Source organism: Pleurodeles waltl, chromosome 3_1 (genome assembly GCF_031143425.1).
Source record: "Pleurodeles waltl isolate 20211129_DDA chromosome 3_1, aPleWal1.hap1.20221129, whole genome shotgun sequence".
NCBI lineage: Eukaryota > Metazoa > Chordata > Amphibia > Caudata > Salamandridae > Pleurodeles > Pleurodeles waltl.
The window spans coordinates 733,515,208-733,541,774 of record NC_090440.1 but is presented as its reverse complement, the minus strand read 5'-3'; the positions used below and the strand labels follow the sequence as shown (position 1 = coordinate 733,541,774).

The following is a 26,567-nucleotide window of genomic DNA, read 5'->3' as shown; positions in this document are numbered from 1 at the left end:
ATGGCACACCATCTCTACTGATTTTATGTGTTCGCTACCACCTTCAGCAGGAAACCGGGTAATCATGGTCACTGTGGATTCCTTTACTAAAATGGCTCACTTCACTGCCCTGAAAAAGCTACCAACATCCCAAGAACTAAGCCAGATATTTATCGATCATATCTTCCGTCTTCATGGACTTCCACATACCATTGTATCCAATAGAGGGCCACAGTACATTTCCCGGTTTTGGAGATTTTTTTGTAAAACACTAAATATCAATAGAGCCCTGTCAGCAGGCTTCCATCCTCAGACCAATGGACAGACCGAGCGTCTGAACCAAGGATTAGAGCAATATCTTCGCTGTTTTTGCAATTCTACCCAAAGCAACTGGAACACTTATCTCCCTATTGCAGAATTTTCCTACAATAACACTGTCCATAGTGCCTCCAAGGTCACTCCTTTTTTCTGTTCCTATGGCTTTCATCCTACCTCTTTTCCTACTTCTCCTCGGTCTACCTCTCCCCTGCCCGCTATCACTCATTTCTCCAAACGACTTCTACAAATCCATAGACTAATTCGATCCAATCTATTACACACCAAGAGATATATGGAGAAAGTAGCCGACAAGAAACGTAGGTCCACTCCGGACTACCATCTGCAAGATAAAGTTTGGCTTTCTTCCAAATTCTTACCCTCACATCTTTCTCAGAACAAGTTCACACCTCGCTACTACGGGCCTTTCCGTATTCTTCAGTTGATTAATCCTGTCACTCTCCATCTTCACTTGCCTCATACGTGGAAGATTCATCCAGTCTTTCATGTCTCCCAGCTTAAACCTGATGTGCCTGACCCTTACTCTCGTCAGTTTCCTTGTCCTCCTCCTGTCTTAGTGGATGATGTTCCTGAATATGAGGTTCAGGACATTTGTGACTCTCGTCTTTCTCACAAACGTCTGCAGTATCTGATTCATTGGAAGGGTTATCCTCTCAGTGAATGTTCTTGGGAAGACGCATCTTCTGTTCACGCGCCTCTTCTGATTCAGCGCTTTCACCGTTTATTTCCTCTCAAACCTGGGCCTTCGGGAGGGGGACCTACTGTCGCGCCGCACCGCGCGGCGCGAGCCGAGTGTTCGGCACAAGCCGGGCGTTCGGCTCGGGCCGCGCATCGCGTTTATAAGACGCGGCGCGCCCCGAGCCTTTCCTGTACTTTACGAGGCCCCAGACCTTACATGGGGCCTCGCACTGCTCTCTCCCTCCGCATTTTTGGGGTCTCCTGACCCCTCTTACCTGTTCTTGTTTCTTCTTTTTCTTCTTTCTTCTTTCTTGGGTTTTTGCTGCACTTTCCTTTATGTCTTTTCCCCCTTCCCAGGTTACCTTTTTCTTCCCAGCATTCCTCATTCCCTAGTCTCTATGGTTTCTACTCTATTCTGTTCTATCTACTTTTCCCTATCTAAGATGGTGTCCTTTTTCTTCCTGTGGGTCACTTCCTGTTTTTTGGTATTTAAGGGTGGTGTTTTCTTCTCTTCTTTGCGCTGCAACACTTTCTGTTCAGATGGTGTCTTCGCTCCTGATTTCCTTGCCTTTTGGTTCTGGAATTCGCCAATTCTGTGCTATTTGAATTCAGTTCTTTTTGATTCCTGTTCTTTTGTTCTTGTTTTCAGGAGTCATTCTGTTGGAGGTTTTTTCCCCTTTTTTGGAAGGTTTTATTTCCCTCTGGCGCTATTTTCTGAAGGTCACGGTCTGTTCTTGGCGTTTCCATTGCCTACAGCACCGTGGCTACCAGAAAGAGTCGCCCCTTTTTGGGCCAAAGCCGAACACTCAAGATCCACGCCACGAGATCTGCAGATTCCAGGCGCAAGCAGCACGTGAGTCGTGACAAGTGTAGCACTTGGGGAGGAGTTGGTTCCAGGTGGGTGGGAGCCAGCTGAGATGACCCTTGTCTCACTAGGGGACAGTGAGATGGTCTTGAAAACCCTAGTGCCTGAAAACACTAAGAAGTACAGGCAGTGGGTGACTATTAATGGGCAGAGCGTGGAGGCTCTGAGAGACACAGGAGCCAGTGTGACTACAGTAAGGAGTCACCTGGTGTCTGAAGAGCAAATAGATCCCAGTGTACTTCACCAAGTAGTTGCAGTGGCCAACTCAGAGCGCCTGTGCAGAGTGGTGCAGGTTCCCTTTGAACGAGGCGGGGCTCAGGTTCCTTGAAGGTAGCTGTGATTCCAACCATGCCTATGGATTGTTTGCTTGGCAATGGCCTGGAGGATTTCCCTTGGAAGGAGGTGGAACACAGGTCACACTTGGAGATGCTGGGTCTGCCTGGGTGGGTATGCGTATCCACCAGGTCAATGGTAGCCAGCCCCTGGAGCCTGAAACAGTGGCCCAGGGGACCGCCAAAAAGAGGAAGGGCAAGGCGCGCAGGAAACCGGCCCCAGAAGTTCCCACAGTCTGGGATTAGGCAGAGCCTGAGGGTGATGCTCAGAAGCCTACAGGGGAACAGGTGGCTGAGCTGGAGGAGGTCTCTGAGCTTTCACAGTAGCTACAGGAAGGGGGGCCCACCACAGAAGCATTCTTCGTGGCACAGAGGACATGCCCTACTCTAGTGGATTTGCGGCACCAGGCTGCAGACCAGGCAGCTAGCAAGGAGCCAGGATCTCACCTGATCTACTGGGGGGACGGCCTCCTGTTTAGTGAGCCTATGTTTGCTGAGCCTGGGACAGCTAGTGTGCTGATGTTACCCAGTGCTTCAGAGCCTTCCTACTGGGTTTGGCTCATGATGTGCCTTTAGCCGGACATTTAGGGCAGGACAAGATCTTTGAACGGCTTGTCGCCCACCTTTACTGGCCCCTAATGCGCAGGCACTCAGATGCTCATTGCAAGTCTTGTCAGACTTGTCAGGCAAGTGGCAAGAGTGGGGGGAATGTAAGGCTCCCCTCCAACCATTTCCAGTGGTTAGTACCCCCTTTGAAAGGGTCGGTATTGACATTGTGGGGCCTCTGAATTCCAAGACAGCCATGGGCAACAGGTTCATCCTGGTCTTGGTGGACCATGCCACCCGGTACCCAGAAGGCATTCCTCTGAGGTCAATCACTTCCCCTGTGGTGGGTAGTGCACTGATGGGGTTTTTTACCTGCATGGGGTTCCCCAAGGAAGTGGTATCTGATAGGGGTACCAACTTTATATCTACGTGTATGAATTCTCTGTGGAAGGAATGTGGGGTAACGCATAAGTTCACCACTCCTTACCACCCCCAAAGCAATGGTCTTGTTGAGAGATTCAACCGCACCTTAAAAGGCATGAACATGGGCCTATCAGAGCCCTTGAGGCGGAAGTGGGACGTCCTCTTGCCATGCCTTCTTTTCACCTACAGGTAGGTGCCTCAAAAAAGGCTTGGATTTAGTCCTTTTGAGTTATTGTATGGCTACCCTGTCAGGGGACCTTTGCGTCTGGTGAAGGAGGGCTTAGAAAAAGCCCCCAGTACACCTCCCCAGATGTATTTAGCTACATGCTGAGTTTCAGCCTGGGCAAAGAGTGTGGGTAATGGCGCCAGTGGAGCCTAGGGCACTCCAGGACAAGTGGACTGGGCCATTTGAGGTGGTGGAGCACAAGAGCAAAGTCAACTACCTTGTGGACTTCCGGACTCCCAGGAACCGCTTAAGGGTGCTCCATGTGAACCGTCTCAACCCACACTTTGAGAGGACTGAATTGTCCATGCTCCTAGCGACAGATGATGAGCTGGAAGAAGAGAGTGAGCCTCTTCCTGACCTCCTCTCTGCTGGAGAGAAAGATGGGTCTGTGGAGGGAGTGACCCTCTCCCCTCCCGGACCTCAGAACAACAGAGGGACTGTCAGGTTGGTTTGCCTCCCTGTTCTCCTTGATCCCAGGGGTCACACACATGGGTACACATGATGTGGACAATGGGGACAGTCCACCCATTAAACAGAAGGTTTACATGGTGACTAAAAAGATCAGGGCTAGCATCAAAGATGAGGTGTCTAAGTTGTTATCCCTAGGGGTCATTGAGTTTTCTAGCAGTCCTTGGGCCAGCCCTGTGGGCTTCGTCCAATAGGCTACTGCTCCTGGTGCCACCCCAGAATTACGGTTCCGTGTGGACTACCGGGGTCTCTATGCGGTCACTAAAACTGATGTGCACCCCATCCTCCGAGCTGGTGAGCTCATCGATCGGTTGGGAGGTGCCAAATACCTCAGCACGTCTGATTTGACATTTGGGTATTGGCAGATTGCCCTAACTAAGGGGGCCAAAGGGAGGTCAGCATTTTCTACCCCAGATGGACACTTCCAGTTTAAAGTGATGCCATTTGTGATGAAAAATGCCCCAGCCACATTCCAGAGGTTGGTCAACCAGGTGTTGGCTGGGCTGGATGACTTCAGCGCAGCATACGTGGATGACATTGAAGTGATCAGTTCCACTTGCGAAGAACAATTGCAGCATCTCTGCAGAGTGTAGGAGGCCCTATAGAAGGCAGGCCTCACTATTAAGGCCAGTAAGTGCCAAATAGGGCAGGATTCAGTGGTGTATTTAGGACACCAGGTAGGGAGTGGTCAGGTGGCACCACTACAGCCCAATATTGACGCCATTCTGGCTTGGGAGCCTCCCAAGACCCAGACTGAGGTGAGGGACTTTTAATGCCTCACTGGCTTTTACTGGAGTTTTGTCAACAGATTTGGCACCATTGTTGGGCCCTTGAATGAGGTGACTTCCAAGAAGCAACCAAAGAAGGTGATCTGGACAGAGGCTTGCTGGACCGCTTTTGATGCCCTGAAAGCTGCCATGTAGATAAACCAGTAGCCTTAATTAGCAGGAGGTTACTTCCCAGGGAACATAGGTGGAGTGCAATAGAGCCTGAAGCTTTTGCTGTGGTCTGGGCGCTGAACAAGCTAATACCCTACTTGTTTGGGACTCACTTCTGGGTTCAGACTGACCACAGGCCCCTCAGATGGTTAATGCAGATGAGGCGTGAGAATCCAAAATTGTTAAGGTGGTCTATTTCCCTACAGGGGATCGACTTTACGGTGGAACACCGCCCTGGCACAGACCACGCCAATGCTGATGGTCTGTCCAGATTCTTGCGCCTTAATGATGAGAACTCCCATGAGGTTGGGTAGTTGCTCCCCACTTTCATCTGGGGGGGGATAAACGTGTTAGACTTGGCATCCTTGGTGTGATCTCCCCTAACTTTTTGCCTCTGTTTCCTAGGTTGTTGCTGTGTGCTGGACTCTGTTTTTGCTGTTTTTAATACTCTGGGCACTTTACCACTGCTGACCAGTGCTAAAGTGCAAGTGCTCCTATATAAAATGTATGTGTAATTGGCTTTCCAAGATTGGCACATCTGATTTACAAATAAGTCCCTAGTACGGTGTCCTAGAGGTGCCCAGGGCCTGTAAATCAAATGCTACTAGTGGGCCTGCAGCACTGGTTGTGCCACCCACATAAGTAGCCCTGTAAACATGGCTCAGACCTGCCACTGCAGTGTCTGTGTGTGCAGTTTGAAACTGCCAATTCGACCTGGCAAGTGTACCCACTTACCAGGCCTAAACCTTCCCTCTTCTAACATGTAAGACACCCTAAGGTAGGCCCTAGGTAGCCCCATGGGCAGGGTACAGTGTATGGTTAATGTAAGGCATATACTAATATGTTTTCTATGTCCTAACAGTGTGCTGCACTGCACAAGGTCACTACCTATGTGTAGCATCACAATGGTAACTCCGAACATGGCCATGTAACATGTCTAAGATCATGGAATTGTCACCCCAATACCATTCTGCTATTGGGGTGACAATTCCATGATCCCCCGGGTCTCTAGCACAGAACCCGGTACTGCCAAACTGCCTTTCCGGGGTTTCCACTGCAGCTGCTGCTGCTGCCAACCCCTCAGACAGGATTCTGCCCTACTGGGGTCCAGGCAGCCCTGGCCCAGGAAGGCAGAACAAAGGATTTCCTCTGAGAGAGGGTGTTACACCCTCTCCCTTTGGAAATAGGTGTGAAGGGCTGGGGAGGAGTAACCTACCCCCAGCCTCCGGAAATGCTTTGATGGGCACAGATGGTGCCCCTCTCTGCATAAGCCAGTCTACACCGGTTCAGGGATCCCCCAGCCCTGCTCTGGCACGAAACTGGACAAAGGAAAGGGAGTGACCACTCTCCTGACCAGTACCTCCCAGGGGAGGTGCCCAGAGCTCCTCCAGTGTGTCCCAGACCTCTGCCATCTTGGATTCAGAGGTGTTGGGGGCACACTGGACTGCTCTGAGTGGCCAGTGCCAGCAGGTGATGTCAGAGACCCCTCCTGATAGGTGCTTACCTCTCTTGATAGGTGCTTACCTCTCTTGGTAGCCAAACCTCCTTTTCTGGCTATTTAGGGTCTCTCCTCTGGGCTATTCCTCAGATAACGAATGCAAGAGCTCACCAGAGTTCCTCTGCACTTCCCTCTTCGACTTCTGCCAAGGATCGACCGCTGACTGCTCCAGGACGCCTGCAAAACCGCAACAAAGTAGCAAGATGACTACCAGCAACATTGTTGCCGGCTTTCTCAACTGTTTCCTGGTGGTGCATGCTCTGAGGGCTGTCTGCCTTCACTCTGCACTGGAAGCCAATAAGAAATTTCCTGTGGGTCGACGGAATCTTCCCCCTGCTAACGCAGGCACCAAATAACTGCATCACCGGTCCTCTGGGTGCCCTCTCATCCTGACGAGCGTGGTCCCTGGAACACAGGAGCTAGGTCCAAGTGTCTCCCACAGTCCAGTGGCCCTTCTGTCCAAATTTGGTGGAGGTAAGTCCTTGCCTCCCCACGCCAGACAGCAAACCTGTGTACTGCGTGATTTGCAGCTGCTCCGGCTTCTGTGCACTTCTCCAGGGATTCCTTTGTGCACAGCCTAGCCTGGGTCCCCAGCACTCCATCCTGCAGTGTTCAACCCGCTGAGTTGGACTCCGACGTCGTGGGACCCTCCTTTTGTGACTCTGAGTTCACAGATCTTCTAAGTGCCTGCTCCGGTACTTCTGCGGGTGCTGCCTGCTTCTGCGGGGGGCTCTCTAAGTTGCTGAGCGCCCCCTCTGTCTCTTCCTCCAAAGGCGACATCCTGGTTCTTCCTGGTCCCCAGCAGCACCTAAAATCCTCAACCGCGACTCTTGCAGCTAGCAAGGCTTGTTTGCAGTATTTCCGCCTGGAAACACTTCTGCAACATCCAGCACGTCGTGGGACATCTTCCATCCAAAGGAGAAGTTCCTAGCCCTTTTTGCTGTTGCAGAATCTTCGGCTTCTTCCACCCAGAGGCAGCCCTTTTGCACCTTCATCTGGGGTTTCCAGGGCTCCTGCCCCCCCTGGACACTATCACGACTCTTGGACTTGGTTCCCTTCCTTTACAGGTCCTCAGGTCCAGGAATCCGTCTTCAGTGTTTTGCTGGTGCTTATGGTTCTTGCAGAATCCCCGATCACGACTATTGTGTCTTTCTGGGGTCGTAGGGTAACTTTACTCCTACTTTCTAGGATCTTGGGGTGGGGTATTTTGGATACCCTTACTGTTTTCTCACAGTCCCAGCAACCCTATACAATCTCCCATAGGTCTGGGGTCCATTCGTGATTCGCATTCCACTTTTGGAGTATATGGTTTGTGTTGCCCCAGACCTATGTTTGCCTATTGCATCCTATTGTGATTCTACATTGTTTGCACTACTTTTCTTAGTTACTTCCCTGTTTTGGGTTTGTGTACATATAACTTGTGTATATTACTTACCTCCTAAGTGAGGGTATTCTATGAGATACTTTTAGCATATTGTGACTAACATAAAGTACCTTTATTTTTAGTAACTCTGAGTATTGTGTTTTCTTAGGATATTGTGCTATATGATATAAGTGGTATAGTAGGAGCTTTGCATGTCTCCTAGTTCAGCCTAAGCTGCTTTTCCATAGCTACCTTCTATCAGCCTAAGCTGCTAGAAACACCTCTATTCTACTAATAAGGGATAACCGGACTTGGCACAGGGTGTAAGTACCACAAGGAACCCACTATAAGCCAGCCCAGCCTCCTACAGATTCTCCTTTACCCTGACTAGAGTGAGGGCTCTTGCTCTGACTAGGGGTAACCTGGCTGCCAACCAAAGACCTCATTTCTAACAATGTATATATATATATATATATATTTGGGCTTCTTTTAGTGCAGGGTAGATTACATTATTTGGTATTAATTGAGTCAGCAGTTTAGAAATCAAAGGAAATCCAAATTTGTATATCTAGGGTCGTGACGTATTCACGAACACTCCTGATCTTGTGCAGGAAATGTTGACAGCCATCTTGGGACTTTGCTTCAGCCGAGTCCCAAAAATAAACATAAAACATAAAAAGAAAGAAAAGGTAGCAAGGAGACCACCACCTTCCCAGGGCCAAATCCTAATTTTAAAAAGAGGAGGGGGCCCAGCGGCTCCCCCTCCCAGGCCATATATGGTCCCAAGGAAAACCACCTCCCGGGGGCTGGCTCCTGCTATCTCCCAGGTGCTCACCCCTGAGAGAAAGCCGATTGTTTCCTTACAAAGCAAACTCAACTCTGCTTCTATTAAGTGGGAGCGGACAAAACGCTCTCACTTGTTGAAAGCAGAGTTTTCATCTGTTTTCTTGCCTGCAGAAATGCGGGCAGGGAAACAGCTGAAAGCATTGTTTCCGCACGCACAGAGCTACATTTTCAGCAGCTCCCTGTATGTGGAAGCAATGCCGGCTCCCGCAGGAGATGGAGAGCCAGCTGGGGCTGCAGCCTTGAGGCTCCCCCCGCAGTCTCCGACAGGTTATTAAAAAGACAGTGGCCTCTTGTTGGAGAAATACGCAGTGCAGGATTCATTCTGGCATAAAGCACATTTCACAGAAATTAAACCTCAATGTTAAGCACTTACAGATAAAACCAAAGCAGGTGTCCAAGTTAAAGCTCCATTTCTGTAAAGTACTAATCATCCTTACTTCTTGCGCATGGTCAAGGCAAAGCAAGTGTTTTTTTTCCTCCACATTTCCACCTTGAAAAGTTATCTGTAATCCTTGATGGATGCATCTTTGCTTTTTTCGATCACAATATAACTCATGTAGTGACTGTGACGAGTAGGTTCTTTCTTGTCATGTGCTCCTGAGACCAGAGATTGGTTTCTCTCTTTTAAAAGCTACAAGTATGTAAAATGGCCTAGAAGACCACCATTTTATCCTTATCCTATATACATTAGTGGTATGGAACGTCTTTCCTAGAATGATGGACATTCCTAAAAGGACATAGCAATTCACTGAGAAAAAGAAAGGCTACAGGGACATTATAGTTAGGCTCGCATTTCAAACGTTCTAAACTATAAAAATTCAGCAGTTATAGTTTGTTATTATTTTAAGTAACTGTAACTAGTGCACTAAGGTAACTATAACTCGCACCCCCGCCATGCACTGCTAACTACCTCATATATTACATCAGTCATTACATCTTCTATGGCATCACTGAAATAATGACTGCTAAATTTGTAGTAAAATTATTGAGAAGGGAGCGTGGACAAGATGGCGCCTTGAACGGATGCTATTGGGACGTCTGTCGCCTGGGACTGTGGAAAAATGACATAGCAGCCCGGAGACCCCCTGCAGCCACCCCCGCACAGTCGGTGCCATCAATACAAAAGAGGGGGCTGGCAGGAAGCAACAAAACCGACAAGAGAGGCCCACGGAGAAGGAAGCGTCCTGACGTGCGCCAACGAGAGGGCCTGGGGCTCACGGGCCGTGATGCCTAGGTAGCGGGGTAGCGGTCTAGGCGCGCTGAGGAGAGGCGCCGACGAGTGGAGGGGCTCCTGAGTGCTGCGCAGGGACCGGGAGGGGAGAGCTGTGCGTGCCTTGACCCGGGGCGCTTGCTCAGCAGCGTGGATCGGGCCGCGGCGTGGGCCGGTGGAGGGGGAGGGCCCGAGGTCGGGCACAGCTGCTGTGTTGCGTGGCACCAGGTGCCTGGGCATCCGGACTGCCAAAAGAGACAAAGCCCTGGGCACGGGTCCCGGGAGGTACCCGCATGACGGGTGTCCGGCCACACACAAAAAGGAAGGCCTGCGATGACTGGAGATCCGAGAGTGCTACCAACAATCAGCGCTAGAGCGATGAGGCTGAGATAGCCCCGGGGACAGAACAGAGAAGAGTGGAGCCAAGGCTGGGTGTAGGAGCCGCATGGACTGAGGGCATCGGCGGCAGGGACCGGGCTACAGTGGTGATTAACTCGGGCGAGGCCTGGGCGACCACAGCCCAAGGAATTTAACACTTATAGATCACTTCCCACAGAGCATCTGAAGAGGGGCCTGTGAGCGAGCGGGCCTCTGATTTGGAATAGTAATGGGAGGCGGGTATCCCCCTGAGCAACACCCGGCCTTGCCCACCCGACGGCTTACGTCTCAACAAAGACTAAAAAAGATCAGTCAGTACGAGAAATGCTGACCAGATCCACACCAGCACTGAACAAACACATGGATACTTTCCCACTACCACAGACAATCGCAGACAACCAGGGTGTGGATAACAACGAGACGGCACTAGTCATAAGGGAATTCCTTACCTCCCTTTTCAACTCCCTAAAGATGGATCTCCAGGATCTGCGAAAAGATGTCTCACAGGAACTGTGCAAGCTTCGCTCCAACTTTACCTCTTTAGGGGACCGGGTGTAAGGCCTGAGAGACAATGAGATTACCAGAGGAGAAGATGTCGAACAACTCCAACAAGAGCTCCTTCGTTTGCGAGAACAGCAGGAGCAACTACAGATCATGACTGAGGACCTGGAAATCTGCTCCTGCCGCCATAACATACGAATTCATGGAGCCCCCAGCGGGGCTGAAGTTGATGATATCGTAGAGTACACCACGGCTTTGTTCTAATTGTTTCTGGGTCCAGAGAATAAACAGGAGATCTTATTAGACCGTGTGCACAGAGCAGGCCGCCCTGGAGGGACTAGGTCTCGTCCCTCAGACATTCTGGCCTGCATCCATAACTTCACAACCAAGGAAGACATCCTCCAAAGAGCGCAAAATCAACACCAGATTCACTTTAGGGGCCACACTCTGCTATTATACCAGGATCTATCCCTGCTCACACTGCAGCGACCCAGGGAGTTTAAACCCATTACAAATCACCTCCGGTCCCACTCCGTCTCATACAGTTGGGACACCCTTTCAGACTCGTACTCTGTTGGGATGACCAGACACGACAAGTGAGAACACTTATAGAGGTCCAACAAATACTAAACATGGTGGAAGACCCCTCAGAGGTGAGGATGTCCGTGAAGGGCCCCTCTGACAGTCGAACTGGATGGAAGCTAAAGGAACGACGACGGAGACCCCCAAGACCATCTTCAGCGGAAATAGCACACGAGAGACAGGCTGTCCTAGATAGCATGACCGCAGGCACCAAAACATAGTCACTGACTGTTGCTACCCACGTGCGAGACAGGCCAACTAGCCCCCCGGGGACGCCAGCCTGAAGAGCTACGACACAGGGCCTGGGGTGGCAGAACCCATGGACGACTTACCCAGACCCCACAAAACACCTCTGAGCTTTGCTCGAAGCCCCGTCTATAGTCAATCCTGCATTGAGGACTTGGTTATTTGTTATGTTAAGCACCTGTTGTGCCACACTGTTAATGATGATATTTCCCTATCTCATGCGATGCAATAAGAACCATGTCTGAAAACTTCAACACTGGCCCCCTACATAGTACTGCTCCCAGCTTCTTGTCAGACACGACTTACAGATGTCAAGGCCCTCCGCTTCCCATCAACACATCTGACACATAAATGTCTGAGCCTCAATGTGAGAGGCCTCAATAATCCCACAAAATGCCTGGCAATCCTCTCTCTCCTCGAGCAATCAGTCACATATACTTACTACAAGAAACATATCTGCTACCGAAAGATATTAACCGAACGCGCTCTAAACGCTTCCCTCAATAATACTGGTCCTCGACCTCCACAAAACACGGGAGGGTGGCAATCCTGGTTGCTAAAACATTCCCTGGCGAATTCCTCACTAAGGTACACAAGATAAAAGGTAGATACTTGGCTTACAGAGTCCGGATAGAATCATTCCACTTCACAATAGACACTATCTACGCTCCTAACACACACCAAAAGGCATTCATAACACAAGCCCTCTCTCTGATGCGGACCACGCCCGACACAGCAATCCTCGTGGGGGGGGGGGTGGGCAACTTTAACCTAGTCAAGAACAATGACTTAGATCGCTTGGGACACAGACAAGGGCTGACCGGAGCTCTGTCCCCGGCAGGGCTTCATTGGCTCGCAGACTGTGACTTGGCAGATATATGGAGGACCGCAAACCCAAACTGCCGGGACCATACCTTCTACTCTGCAGCAACAAAAACCTACACGTACATAGACTACTTCCTGGCCTCTTCGGCTTTCTGAGCCTGTATTCAAACGACTGCCATTGAGCCTCGAGCTCTTTCAGATTATGCGCCCATCACTCTAACAGCCCAAATCGATATGGACCACTCTTGAGCCCTTAGCTGGACAATTAGGGATACTATACTACAAACACAAGACACAGTGGAGTCCTTGAGATGCACGATTAAAGACTACCTTAGCTACAACGACAACAAACATACCTCTATAGCGAAAATATGGGAAGCCCCCAAGGCAGTGGTGCGAGCGGAGGTGATCTCTTTATCGGAAAAAGAAAACAAGGCCCGGAAAGAACGGAGAGCACTGCTTGAGCAGAAAGTGGCTGAATTGGAGAGCACCCATAAACGCACAGGAGCTCCAAGGGTCTGGAGGGAGCTAGAGAAAATGAGTTTCCAATTGAGACAACTGGATTGGGACCATGCTGAATGCGCTATCACACAGCTCAAACATAAATATTATGTAGGGAGCAACAGTTGTGGGAAGATCCTAGCCCACAAATTAAGAATGCAACTTCAGACTAACTATTAAGGTGGTGCACTCCCCCTCTCTAGGAGAAGCGCGCACAGATCCACAAATCGTGATGGCGTTCTCAGAGTTCTACCAAGTGCTATATGCAGTAGACACCTCCTTCAATACAGATCCCTCTATATACACTTACCCCACTCCCACTCAAAGATGCAAATCTTCTTGACAAACCAATTCAAACAGAGGAAATTATATCAGCTGTCTCCCACCTCAAGATAGGGAAATCGCCGGGCCCAGACGACTATACCACTCTTTTTTCACAAAACTTATAGCTCCGAACTGGCCCAGATATTACACGACTATTCAACTCCTTCACAGAGACCAGTTCCCTCTCCGCCAGTATGCTGGATGCGACCATCACTGTAATTCCCAAAGGAGGAGTGTGGCTCCTATCGGCCCATCTCACTCCTAAACATAGACTCCAAGCTGTTCACCAACATTGTGGCTCATCGTCTCAACCCTTACATGCCTGGGCTAGTTGACCCAGACCAAGCAGGATTTATACCACAGACAATGTGGCGATAATACAAAACAGCTTTTACACCTCATAGACAAAACGCACAGATCGTAAAGAGAGGCTCTACTACTCACTATCGATGCAGAGAAGGCACTGGCCCCATCTATTCAAGGTGTTGGAACGCTTTGGACCAACACTCAAAGTGGATAAAATGCGTATATAAAGAGACCAAGGTGGCTGTCCGGGTCAATGGTATGATTCAGTGCGAAACAAGGCAGGGCTGCCCACTGTCCCCCACTCCTCTTTGCCCTCTACATGGAGCCTCTGGCACAGAGACTTCAGGCAAATCCCCCTCCTCACTGGCATAACATTTGGGGCAATTGCCACCTCATTGGCCTCTACGCAGACGATGTGATCTTAGCACTGTCGGAACCCATGGTTTCACTACTAGCCTTGAGTGACGCCTTGCAGGAGTTTGGATCTGAATCAGGCTCCAAGGTGAACATACAAAAATCACAAATTCTGAACCTTTCAGTCCTCCCCACACATGAAGCAGAAATTTACTCAAAGCTCCCCTATCTGGTCCTCCTCTTACGTCCCATACCTTGGCATTGAACTGGCAAACACAACTACAAAAACAGCTAACAGGAACTATGCCACCCTCTCCAAAGCCGTACTGAAGGACCTGGAAATCTGGAGCAAACACAAACTCTCATGGTTAAATAGAATAGCAGCAATAAAGATGACGATCTTGCCACGCATCCTTTATTTCAAACAATCCCATTTATCCCACCGGCTAAAACATTGGCGTCACTGCAATCGGCAATACTTACATTTATCTGGGACCGGTAACGGGAGTGCATCCTGCACCGTACCCTGTATCTCCCTAAGATAAAAGGGAGGTTGACAGCCCCCTGCCTTCTGAAATACTACCAAGCTGCCCAACTGCGGTTCATACTAGAATGGAGCCACCCGTACACTGAGAAACACTGATGTTTCATGGATCAAGCAGTCGCAGGGTCACATATTTAGAAAGACCCCTGGCTGCCATGCAGACACAGAGCTATAGGATGATACGCCTCCCTGTCACTAGCACAACATTCCGGGTCTGGAACTCAGAGGCGGTTAAGAATGGCCTGACATCCTTCCCCTCCCCCATGACACCGATCTGTGCCAATCCAGATTTTACCCCTGGCCTGATTACAGAGCGTTTTCAAAGATGGCATGCAGGGGGTTGCAAGAGAGTGGGGAGCCGATTTGACCGCCTAAATGATGATTATGGGCTCACAGAGGCAGATAGAATGACATATTATCAGGTCAAATGCAAAAAGAACAGTTGATGGACGAAATGTAGACCAAGTCAAACATTCACCCCAGTCACAGATCTGGGTTTAATCTATCAGTTTTTTTGCTCACCATGCCATTCCAGATTGGACCCAGCCATATGCAAATCAGCCTTGACCCTGCCCCCCATGGGAACAGTCCAGCCCAAACTGCCAGGTCAGGTCCTCCCTGGACCAGAAACAAGTATCCTGGGACCGGTTTCAGGGTATAAAAAAAAACGATGGATTAAACCCAGATCTTTGTGACTGGGGGTGAATGTTTGCATTGTTCAGCATTTCGTCCATCATCTGTTCTTTTTGCATATTATCAGGTCAGACACTGGGTGCGCCAACCGACCGTTAAGCCCCTAGTAGCGAGACTGCTCACAGCATTTGAGAAATGGCTAACACTTGAAAGAGATGAAAAACAGTTGATCTCCGAGCTTTACACACACCTTATGGTCGCCACACAAATACCCAAAACCAAGGGACAAAAAAGATGGGAGGCCAAATTGGGGAGAGATATAACAGGAGAGGAATGGGGAGTAATACAGTACAAGGCCCACCAGCTCATAGCATATCGGGCACCGAAACAGCCTATAAAATAACAACTTATTGGTACTATACACCCTCGAGAATCCATACATGGAACCCCACTAAACCGGAGCTATGCTGAAGAAGTTGTGGCAATACTGCCACCCTAACACACCTGCTGTGGCACTGTCCCAAACTGAAAAGATACTGGAGTAGCATCCTAGATTAAATCGACAGAGTATTCCATACAGAGATCCCTAGACTGCCCCTCACCTTCCCTCTACTATCACTAAGAGGCTGTCAAATGTCTCTCACCCTTAATGCTGCCCACCAGACGATATTAGCATAATAGGGCACAGACAGAACCCCAACTTACACCGCATAGCTACATAAACTATGGTTTCTTCTAGGGTTGGAGATACTATTTCTTGCAGCGAAACAATGATCAGCAGAAGTTTCCACACTATGGGCACCCTTTATACAAATTTTGTCCACAGAATTCAATGAAATCACATGCCCTACATATTTAAAAATCCTTTGCCTGCTAAGGGACCATTGAGCTTGTCAACTATACTTAATGCTACCCACCCAACTAATCTGGGGGGGAAGGGGACCGAACAAGCTGGCTCACACATTTAAGGGAGAAGACTATGAGGAGTATTCTGACAGACATGGTGGGGAATGGATCAGTTGTATACCACATTTCTATGTTGATTGTTCTTTTATATGTAATGCTCATGTTTGATTGGTTACTATGCCGACTCTTTAAGGAAGGCTTCAAATACGCTGTACGTGTTATGAGCGATATTATCGCTGCCGGCCTGTAAGGTTGTAGGCACACAGATATGTTCTTTCTTTTCCTCTTTAAACTAAAATATCAATAAACAGAATTGATCCATAAAATTGAGAAAAGTGTGCATGGCAGGGACGAGAGTTATAGTTATCTACCTATGTACTTGTGGTAAAGTGTCACTTAAAAGTATCACTTGTAAGACATTTGAATGTCACATATAAGCCGTCTTGCAACGTGACAGTTCTGTTTTAGATTCTGGGGCACCTTTCATAACTTTTATGAAAAAATCATGAAAGAAAACCGTTTTTTCTCACACACGGTTCATAAAATCCCAGCAAAGGGTCAGCTTTTTTCACAGGGTAAGTTCATACAAGAACTCACTAGAATTCCTAAAACGAGTAAATGAGTATAACATTACCAACAAATTAGTTATATTATAACTAAAACCTGTTAGGTTCCTTCATATGTGTTTCTCAATGTGACCCTCAAAAATAGACTTTTACTACAGTGTATTTCACTAAGGATCACGACCCTCCGAGTCCTCTACAGGCTGTCACAACAAGTTGTTCATGTTGTTGCCAGCCAATCAGAATTGACTAGTCCCTTTTAAACTGGCTAATAACAGCATATCTGAACACCAACAGTCCAGATGAACCCAATTTTGTAACCACTTCATGCCCAACGGAGCCCCATTTTAAATGCTAATTTCTCAAAACAGCTGAACGGATTTACACCAAATCACAAAAAGCATGCTTTCTGAGTGAAGTTCTAACTTTCTGCCAAAATTGGTGTAATTCCATTCAGCCATTTTTTTCTATACCACAAAGCAAAATTTCCAATGGGTATAAAAATTGGAATTCTCACTTTTGGGACCACCTCATTCTTCTTGCCTCCCTGGACAGGCGCAAAACTTTCCATAAAGGAGCCAAGGTGGATGAGTCTTTTTTTGCCAAGTTTTGTGCAGATTGCTAAAAAGTTATTAGTTTAGCAAAAAAAAAAAGCTCTTTTTATGGAAACTCTAACCTAACTATAACTACACTGCAGATGAAGACAAAGACAGATAGTCATAACCTTAATAGACTCAGATACTGGCTAGCGAGGCCAATACCTACTCCACCCACCTTTATAGAGGGAAAGGTGGGATTGGCCTCCACATACATGGAGCTGGATTACACACACATGGAATCTCATGAGGTAACAGGACGTTCTGCACATCCTATGAATCCTGGATCCAGTATCTCTGGTGGCAGAGAGCTGTAAGGTTGCTGAGGCATTACTGGAATAAACCTACTCATTTCTAGCTTCATCTTCTTGGTGGATTATTTCATGCATCTTCCAACACTACTGACATTATTACAGTAGCGAAAAGTACTTTCAAGGAGTTTTTAGGCTTCAGTAAAAGTATTAGGGGGTAATAAAGGTGTTTTAAGGTTCCAGAAAGGGTAGCATTAAGAGGTGATAAGGAAGATTTAAGAGACTGACATGAGCATATTCAGATCCCTCAGTGAGCCCCTAACTGTGGATCTGAGCGTAAAATCACCAATCATATAAAATCACAAGTTGTGTCTGAATCCAGACTCTTTACAAAATGGGGTTGTCAGCTCTTGGCGTAGTTTCCCCTGTTTTTTGAGTTTTTTGGATCCGGACCAGTTTTTTTATCCTGTGCTGAATTTCGCTTTTGCTGGCTTTAGGACTCTGGGCACTTTACTACTGCTACCCAGAGCTAAAGTACAAGTGCTCTCGGTCTAAATGGTATTGGTGATTGGTTTATCCATGAGTGGCATATCTGATTTAATATTATGTCCCTAGTGCACCATGTATGCCTAGGGCCTGTAAATCAAATGCTATTAGTGGGCCTGCAGCACTGACTGTGCCACCCCATGAGTAGCCCTCTAAACATGAATCAGACCAGCCACTGCAGTGTCTGTGTCGGCAGTTTTAAAATGCAATTTCGACCTGGCAACCCAAACCTTCCCTTTTACTACATGTACGTCACCCCTAAGGTGGGCCCACGTCAGCCCCATGGGGAGGGTGCAGTGTATTTAAAAGGTAGGATGTGTACATGTCTTGATAGTGAAATACTGCCAAATTTGTTTTTCACTATTGCATGGACTATCTCTTCCACAAGGTAACATTAGGATTGCCCTGAAACGTCTTTGAAAGTTTAACTTCCCATTGGGAGCAGATAAAGATATGAAGTTTAGGTTCTAGGAACTCACAATTTAAAAATACATCTTTTGGTGAAGTTTGTTTTTAAATTGTAAGTTTGAAAGTGCCACTTTTAAAAAGTGGGCATTTTCTTGCTTAACCATTCTGTGCCTCATCGTGGCTGTGGAACACACGTCTGGGTCAGGGTGACAGTTGGACTGTTTGTGAATTCACTCTAGACAGTCCCACAACGGGAGCTGCTGTGTGTGCCCACCCTGATGAGTCTTCCTGGGCTAGGGTGGTGGGAGGAGCTGACACTTGCACCTGAATAAGGTTGTGCCTGTCCTTACACAAAGCAGCCTCGAACCCCCTTGGAATGTGTCTGGGGCCAGGGCAGGGAAGGCAGGGTCTTGTGCACTACAAACGACTTTCCTTTGAAGTTTCCCTGCTTCAAAAAGCAGAAATGAGTATTAGTACTGGACCTCTGAGGCCACAACTTTAGAATCCTTCTGGACTGAGGATATTCTGCCGGGAAGAAGAGCTAGATGCTGTAGGAGGGACTTCCACTCTGCCTGTTACTTTGCTGTGCCGCCCTGGTGCTTCTGTCCTGGGAGTGAAAGGTCTGGACTTTGCTTTCTACGTCCTGCTTTCAAAGGTTCTCCAAGGGCTTGGACCAAGCTTGCCTCCTGTTAGAAGTCTAAGGGAAATCAAAGACTTCATCTGCCAGCACCTGGGCTCTCTTGCTGAGAGTTCCGACTTGCCAAGTGGTGCCAATTCCAGTCCCTGGGCCCTTTGGGAGTTAGTTCTAGTGCAACCAAGAAGAAACCAAGCACATCAACTCCAGAGCGACTTCGGAACCAGCACCACTGTGACTTCGGCGCCACTGCCTGCACCAGTGCCATGGTCCCCGCTGAGTGCAACAACCACAACCGACACCACAGCGCCTCCGAAATCCCACCACAGCTTGAGTCCTGAGTGCCGTGTCGCCGACATCCGTGACGCCTGACTGCGACTCAGAACCTGTGGCCCTGTGATGTGATTGCGATACCATTAAGTCGAAGCCTCGTGTCTTGACCTGCTGGATTCATTGACCCCGCTGGATCATAAGGAACCAAGGCCTCGCCACTGATGCCGCATCACTTCCCCTGCCTCGCAATAAGGAACCAATGCCGCACCGACTCCAGCAACGCCTCACCTCCACCACTCCGTGCCATGTCATTGTTTCCTTGTTTTACAAAGATCATGTACCTGGGGTCCGTGCAACTTCGTGACCAGCCCGCACTCCTTCGCGAGTGGCGTCAGACTGTTGGGAACAACTTAATCAAGAAGTCGTGATAGCCCCAGTTGGAGCTACTGTGTTTCTAAGTGCTTTACAGAGATTCAATATTTTAAAATGTGTTTCTTTACTTGTGTATGTTGTATTTTTGTCGTTTTGGTCTTGTTTTTCCTCAGACAAATATTGTCTATTCTTCTAAACAGGTTTGGATTACTTATGTGGTGTTTTCACTGTGTGTGTGTGCGTGTATACAAATACTTTACACACAGCCTCGGAGATAACCCTGACGGCTCGTGCTAAGCTACCACGGGGGTGAGCAGGGGTTATCTTAGCGGTGTGGATCCCCTACCCTGACTAGAGATAGGGTCCCTCCTTGGACAGCGTACAAATCACTGACATCTAGAGACTCCATTTCTAACAGAAGGGTGTTTCTGATACATAAAGTGTGGCTCTTTCAGCCAATTACACTTGAAACAAACTCCAAAAATGATCGACAGAGGTCTAAACAGCAAGGATATACAAAAGTATTAAACCTTTCAAATGTGCTGTTTAACACATATCTTAAAAATTACTGAATAGATTAACACCAAAAAAGCATGCTTTCTGAGTAAAGTTCTACTTTCATGCCAAATTTGGTGGAATTTGTTGCACCATTTGGGCGGTAGATTGCAGCGAAATTTCCTAATAGAGCTCAAACGCAAAATCATTTGTTTTTCACCCTTTTCAATTAACTGTTTTTGCGTGGATGGATCATCACGAAACTTGCCATTCCCCAACTTAGCTGAATAGGTATATTGGCAAGTTTGAGCAAATTCATCCATGGGGTTAAAAGCTATAGGTAAATTACCAAAAAAGTATTTTCAATAGAAACACCATCTGAACGATAATTGTACAATGGCAACCACAACTGTGTGATATAATTATCTATTTATTTACTTTAATTGCTTTTAATTTTAAACTGTCAGTAGACAAATTACTGTTCCAAAACAGCATCCCTGACAAGCACAATTAAAACTATCAATCACTTGCGTCTCAGTTATAAAGCTGCAGCATCAGTTTCTATTTCCACCTCCTGTATTGCTATTCCTTGATGACATGTTCATGAACTCATTAAAAATAAAAAATCATACAAAATACCAGTATACCATTTAACGAATGGGCACGAACTTTAAACCACATCAGTACAAATGTGTTTAAGTAACTGTGGCAATTTATGAAAAGTGCGTCAATCCTAAGGCAAGGAAACATCGCTTTTTGGTGATTGTCAAAACAATGGTGCTCAGGTAACTAATGTCTCCAATTCAGGTATACATAAAAACAAACAAAAAAATAACAGAAAGGTGGATTCTAAAGGACCAATAAATGTTGGTGGTATGAAAGGAGCAAAGACCAATGATGTAATGCAGAGCAATTCAGATTGGTCAAGATTGTCACATATTCTTCAGGTGGCTTATCAGCATTTTCATTTGGAGACTAATTTAACTGGCTTTAGTAGGCAGCGGTATTAAAAGAAAACCAGAAGACCCAATTTCAGCAACATTTCTGCTCAGTTTACGCATAAAATTACATTTACAGGAATTGATGCCACATTTTCCCTAAGTGTTTAAAATGCACTTGTTCTAACCACACTGTTGTTATGCATTGAAAAGTTACTTATAACACAATTGCATGATTCGCAGAAGGAAATTAAAATTGATGGAGAAGTGTGGCACAATGCTTAGAGAGGCAGACCCTGATGCAGAGATCTGGCCCGGGACCAGGGTTCAATTCCCGCTTCGGCGGTTCTTGGGGTCAATTTCCCTGGACAGGATATTTCTGGCCTCGGTGCCTAATCATGGGTCTCACTCTGCAACTCTGGGCAATAGCTTGCTTAGTCTCCACAACGGCCCCAACAGCGCTGGGATGCCTGGCTTCACCTTGGGGGTTGCCCAGGAGTGGGCACCTCACAGGGAAAAGCCAGGAGGGGTTGCACAGCGGTATGCATTCAGCGCCTCGATACCTTAGGGTCAGAGTGCGCTTTACAAGTACGAATTTACATTACATGTAATAGCTAGAACATGGAACTAGTTGTAAAACTCTTAACAAAAACAACATCACTTTATGTGGCTGATATTGCAATTATCATATGAAAAATAAAAGTAAAGGTTTCCACTTCACAGGTAGTACAACCAAAAATACGTCTTGTTATTCAAGATTTATTTTCGATTTATTCAAGTTTCTAGACTAAGGACTACAGAAAATGCCAATTTTTTTGACCAACCTAGCTCTTTCATTATCATTGTGCCTATATCCCCCTGGTTCAACTGATGGTAGTTTTTGCTATTGTGCACACATCTCTCGGAGCACAGGATTGTCTCTTTCAGAGACATCATTGAATCAAGCAGCAGATTATCTGACTCCAACACAACACCGCCATACCACCTTGCAGCATCCTTCAAGGATACTGCTTGTAATCCTCTGCATGATGTCAAAAACTATGTTTCTTTAGTCATGGCTTCATTGTTATTAGCTTTGCATAGTAAACAGACACTTAAGTGCCCATGAGGCTTCCTCTGCTGAATGGGTAGAAGTATGCTTAAGTTCAACAGCTCCAAACTGATCCCAGATCCAAGACACATGTATTGGTCTCCAGAATTGTCTTCCAATTTAAAAAAAATGTTTTAATCATCCAATCACAAGAGCAACATGATTAAATCACTTTGAAATATATCTGCACTATGATTTGGGTATGAAATTCTAATCATACCGCTAACAGCTCAGGTTTCTTCCTGCTCTGCCATATCAGAAACAGAAGAAGCCTTCCCTACTCACCTTTGAACCTACACAAGAACCTAGTCTGCATCCTCGTTCAGTCCAGACTGCCCTACGTCCATACAACTAGCAGAATTCCAAAGTGGTCAGGTTTATCACCTTCAAAATGTGAAAACATGCTTGCAGATTACTACCTCAAATGAAGGTTCATAGGTTGCATGCACCTTCACTTCACTGAACAATCATACAAGCTCGAGAGTCAGCCTCCTGTCTACATCACAGTCGCTTTGGAGTCGATGTGATCACTTTCATGATAGCTTTGGAAACCTTCTTTGATGTAAACTAAGACAGCACATTACAGCAAAACATTCCACCTTCTGAACTAGGGTATCACCTGGCGATCCATACTAGTGTGAAACTATATATAAAACAAGATGCAATTGTCAATGGTAACAGTGCAGTCAGCTATGACAAATGGAGGGTCCAGGCCATGTCTGAGACAAAACGCCACACATAGTGCCCAGTGCTACAGTTCTTGGTTTTAATTCCATCCTTTTTTAAAATTCACTGGAGATTTGAGGCCTGATTTGCGAAAATGACATACTCTTTTGAGTAAGTTTACACTTTTAAGCATCTTGACCAGTTTTCACTATTGGCAAATTCTGACTATACGTTACTACTAAAAACAAACAGTCCACCACCACCACTACCACCACACCTAACCATTAAGTCTCACCATTACTTTTAATGATTATTAATGCACACTGAAAGTATGTTTTTCTTAGGTGGGAATTTATTTTAAACTTTAGAAATATAATTTGAATTTAATATATTTCAATGAATTAAAAACTAAATTAAAATAGATTTATTAGTGCTTTAATAGACTTTGGCCCTCATTACAAGCAGCGGCCTGGCCTCCACATTATGACTGTGGCGAACGCGCCAAGGTCGGACCGCCGGCACCTCAATTTTTTCACCGCCCAATGGCCTGGCGGTGCCAGCGGTCTTTATCCGCCAGGGCAGCGCTGCCCTGGGGATCACGGGTCCCTTCTCTGCTGGCTTTTACAAGGCGGTTGTACCGCCATGTAAAAGCCGGCGAAGAGGGGGCCTCTGCACTGCCCATTCATTTGGCATGGGCAGTTCAGGGCCCCCCCATCGACAGCCCCATCGTGCTTTTCACGGTCTGCTTAGCAAGACCTGCTTAGCAGACCGTGAAAAGCACGACGGGTGCTGTTGCACCCTACACACCACAATATTGCCGCCAGCTCGATTATGAGCCGGCATCAATGTTGTGGGCTGTTTCCCCCGGGACAGCGGGCGGAAACCCGTGATAGGGGTCACGGGAAGGTCACTGCACTGGCGGTGACCTGACCACAGGAGTTTGGAGGGCGGCCTTGTTTTGTTCTACATTCAAATTAAATATATACAATTTACATTAATGTTTAACATAAACTATATTTAATATTTATTTTCGAGTTAAATACATCCTTTTACATTTTCCCCGTGCTTTACCATAGGGAGATTCTACAGTCAGGGGAGAAAGATCCTCACATGATAAAGTATAAAACATAAATAAAAAGGTTTTGATGAGGAGTTTAGGGTGCCAGATTGTTGGAAAGCAGTAAAGGTTTGGATGCTGAGGAGACTGTCTTTGACCTACAGAATGAGGTGGAGATGTTACATGGTTTGGCTGAGAATTTACAGGGGCACTGAGAAGGTTGTACTCTAAAACTTATTTTTAAACCAATCAAAGTCAGTGTTTGGATTGTAATGGTTAGTGGCCAGATTTTCTTGAATAATTGGATAAATTCATATTCTTTACAAAATGAAATACTGATTCACGTGCTGCAACTAATGCAATAGGTACAGAAAGCTGATGCTATATTTGAATCTTAAGAGTGTAGGGAAACAATCAGAATCCACATCAGTTTTGTGGAATTCCTCCTACCTATTGTTTCTCACACAAGCCCTGTGCAGCAGAGACAATACCAAAGAATGATGATATTCTAACCCAATACAAAAAATATATAATCTAACCATTAACAAACACAGCAAATAAGCAAATTCAAGTGAACAGGTCACTGTTTTGTGGATTTCTGATGGCTGCCATTTTGTAGTACCTTTTCTTAAATCTTTGTTCACATCCCATTTTCATTGCTTCATTCTTAAATATGAGGAAGTGTAGTGATTGTGTAAACAAAAACCAAAACGATGTTAACACTGCCAAGACAATTCACTTTGCATTTAACCAACTTGTAAGTGAAAATACCAGATACACTAGTCCTTTTCTCTCCAACCTACAAGAATTTGCAAAATTACATCAGATTGAAGCTTTTATATGGGTCAGTTCTGACAATCTGATCCAGTTGCTGTCAACATAATGGGCCCACATGTATTCAGTGGGTCTCCAAAAAGCATTCTGGTGTGCGGTTTTTATGCAACAATTTATTTGTCACTCTGTATGCAAAGGGAGTTGTGTTTGTCTTTGGCTAACCATTTGATTCAGAGGTAAGAAATAAGTTTGTCTGGTATCTTAATCCACTCATTCTCAAGCATATGTGTGACTGGTTGAGTTTTTCAATGTAGGTTTAATTCTTCCCCCCCAAAAAATGTCCTAAGGGACCAAGTCACGTTTGACATTATCCTTGAGCTCAATGTAGGAGATAATATTAAAAACAGATAATGTAGACGAGGAAACTCCATTTTGTTTATTATTTTTGCCCTACACTGCAGTGAAGAATTGAGAGCTTTATATCTAGCATTTTGCTTAACAAGGTGTAAAGCTTATGAGCCCCAGTCCATAGGGTAAAAAGGAGGTTTAGGTTTTTAGCCATCCACAAAAATGTATAGTTTTCAAAATCAATTCAGGGGTCGATACAGCGAAATGGAGGGCCTTAGCTTTTGCCCAGATTATTTAACAACCTTAAAACATGCTAACTCATGTACCATCGTTCTATGTTTTCATCAGACAGTGCAGCCAAAGCATTGTCTTTATGCCACCTGAAGTCCAGCCACTAATAGTTTTTTTTATATCCATTGGGATAGATGGGAATTATAAAACAAGTTAGACAGGTGTATGGAGCATCTCTGCTTTATGACCCCGTCATAATAGTTAATAAATTAGTGTAATATACATAATTATGCTACTTAACTTTATTATATGTTACCTGGAATTCAACATGACACACACCCCTACTGTACAAAAGCACTATATCACAACCACAATATGAGAAGTATCTTTTTAGTATTCTGAACTCTGTCAGCTTGAAATAATCACTCAGTTTTCCAAACCATGAACAACTGCAATAGTATTTAAAGCACACTTCAAAGCAATGTTGTACTAACCTATGAGTAGAAGGGTTCCAACCGCTAGTCCTCCACCTAAAGACAAACAAAAAAGTAGAAATTATGCAGTTAGAGTAATGCATGAACTTCTTAACCACAACAGCAAGTGGCAACTATAAACCCCAGCACAGGTTTCAACTGGAAGATAAAGCAACACAAGCTCATCGTCAACAACAAAGTAATCCATGAGCACACGTTAGATATCAACTTGAGGGAGCCAGAGGTAACTTATGCTGTTTCTGGGTTGATCTATGCTGCTCCTGGCACATCGCTTGCCACCCTAGTCATAGGGATTGTGAATGTAGACAAAAAAAAAAAAAAGAAAGTAGACAGACTCTAAGACCCATGGTTAATTACTGAGGATATATTCCAGCCCTTCATCTAATCAGCAGAAATAGCAGGCTGTTAAGGGGTGAATGATGGGTCAAACATACTCTGTCGGGGAGGAAGAGGCAACTAAGGTCATGGATAGCATATACATCAGCAAACTTGGATACCAAAATTGGCATGTGTCTGGAGTTTGGCACGAGTCAAGATTCTAGGCGAAAGAGACTTTGGAAAGGGTTGAGAAAACTAAATGGTCATTTAACATTCTATGAGGTTTGCTTATCAACTTAGTAATTAGAAAAGGAATAGGTAATTTCAGAAACAGTATCTCCAAAAGTGCTTTAAAAATACATAGGGCCAGAACGTAGCACCTCCTTGCGAGACACTAGCATCATTATTATTTTTTTTAAAAACTATAATATGGCTCAAGGAAGCCATTTTCGTCGCACCATATTTACAAAGTGGCACAATGAATGTATTGCGCCACCTTGCGACCCCTTGTGCCTCATTATGCCAGCGTTAGGCATAATATATGCAAGGGGGGGGCATTCTGGCATTAGGAGGTCCGCAAAAATGGCGCAGTGAAATCTACAAGATTACAAGAGCGTTAAAGTGACGCATCCATTTTAATCAATGGGCCTCCTTGCACTCTGCTGCACTAGCATACATTTTTTTCACGCTAGTTCAGCAAAGCGC

The 26,567-nt window shown here is 46.2% G+C and overlaps 1 protein-coding gene across 1 annotated transcript in view; it reads right to left on the bottom strand.

Moving 5' to 3' along the window:
• The window catches only part of ELP4 (elongator acetyltransferase complex subunit 4), a 1,051,499-nt gene that overhangs the window by 967,357 nt on the left and 57,575 nt on the right, over positions 1-26,567 (bottom strand). Inside the window, exon 2 of the mRNA XM_069223479.1 lies at positions 25,545-25,580. Coding sequence (XP_069079580.1) covers positions 25,545-25,580 — 36 coding nt within the window. The remainder of the gene's footprint in view (positions 1-25,544; positions 25,581-26,567) is intronic.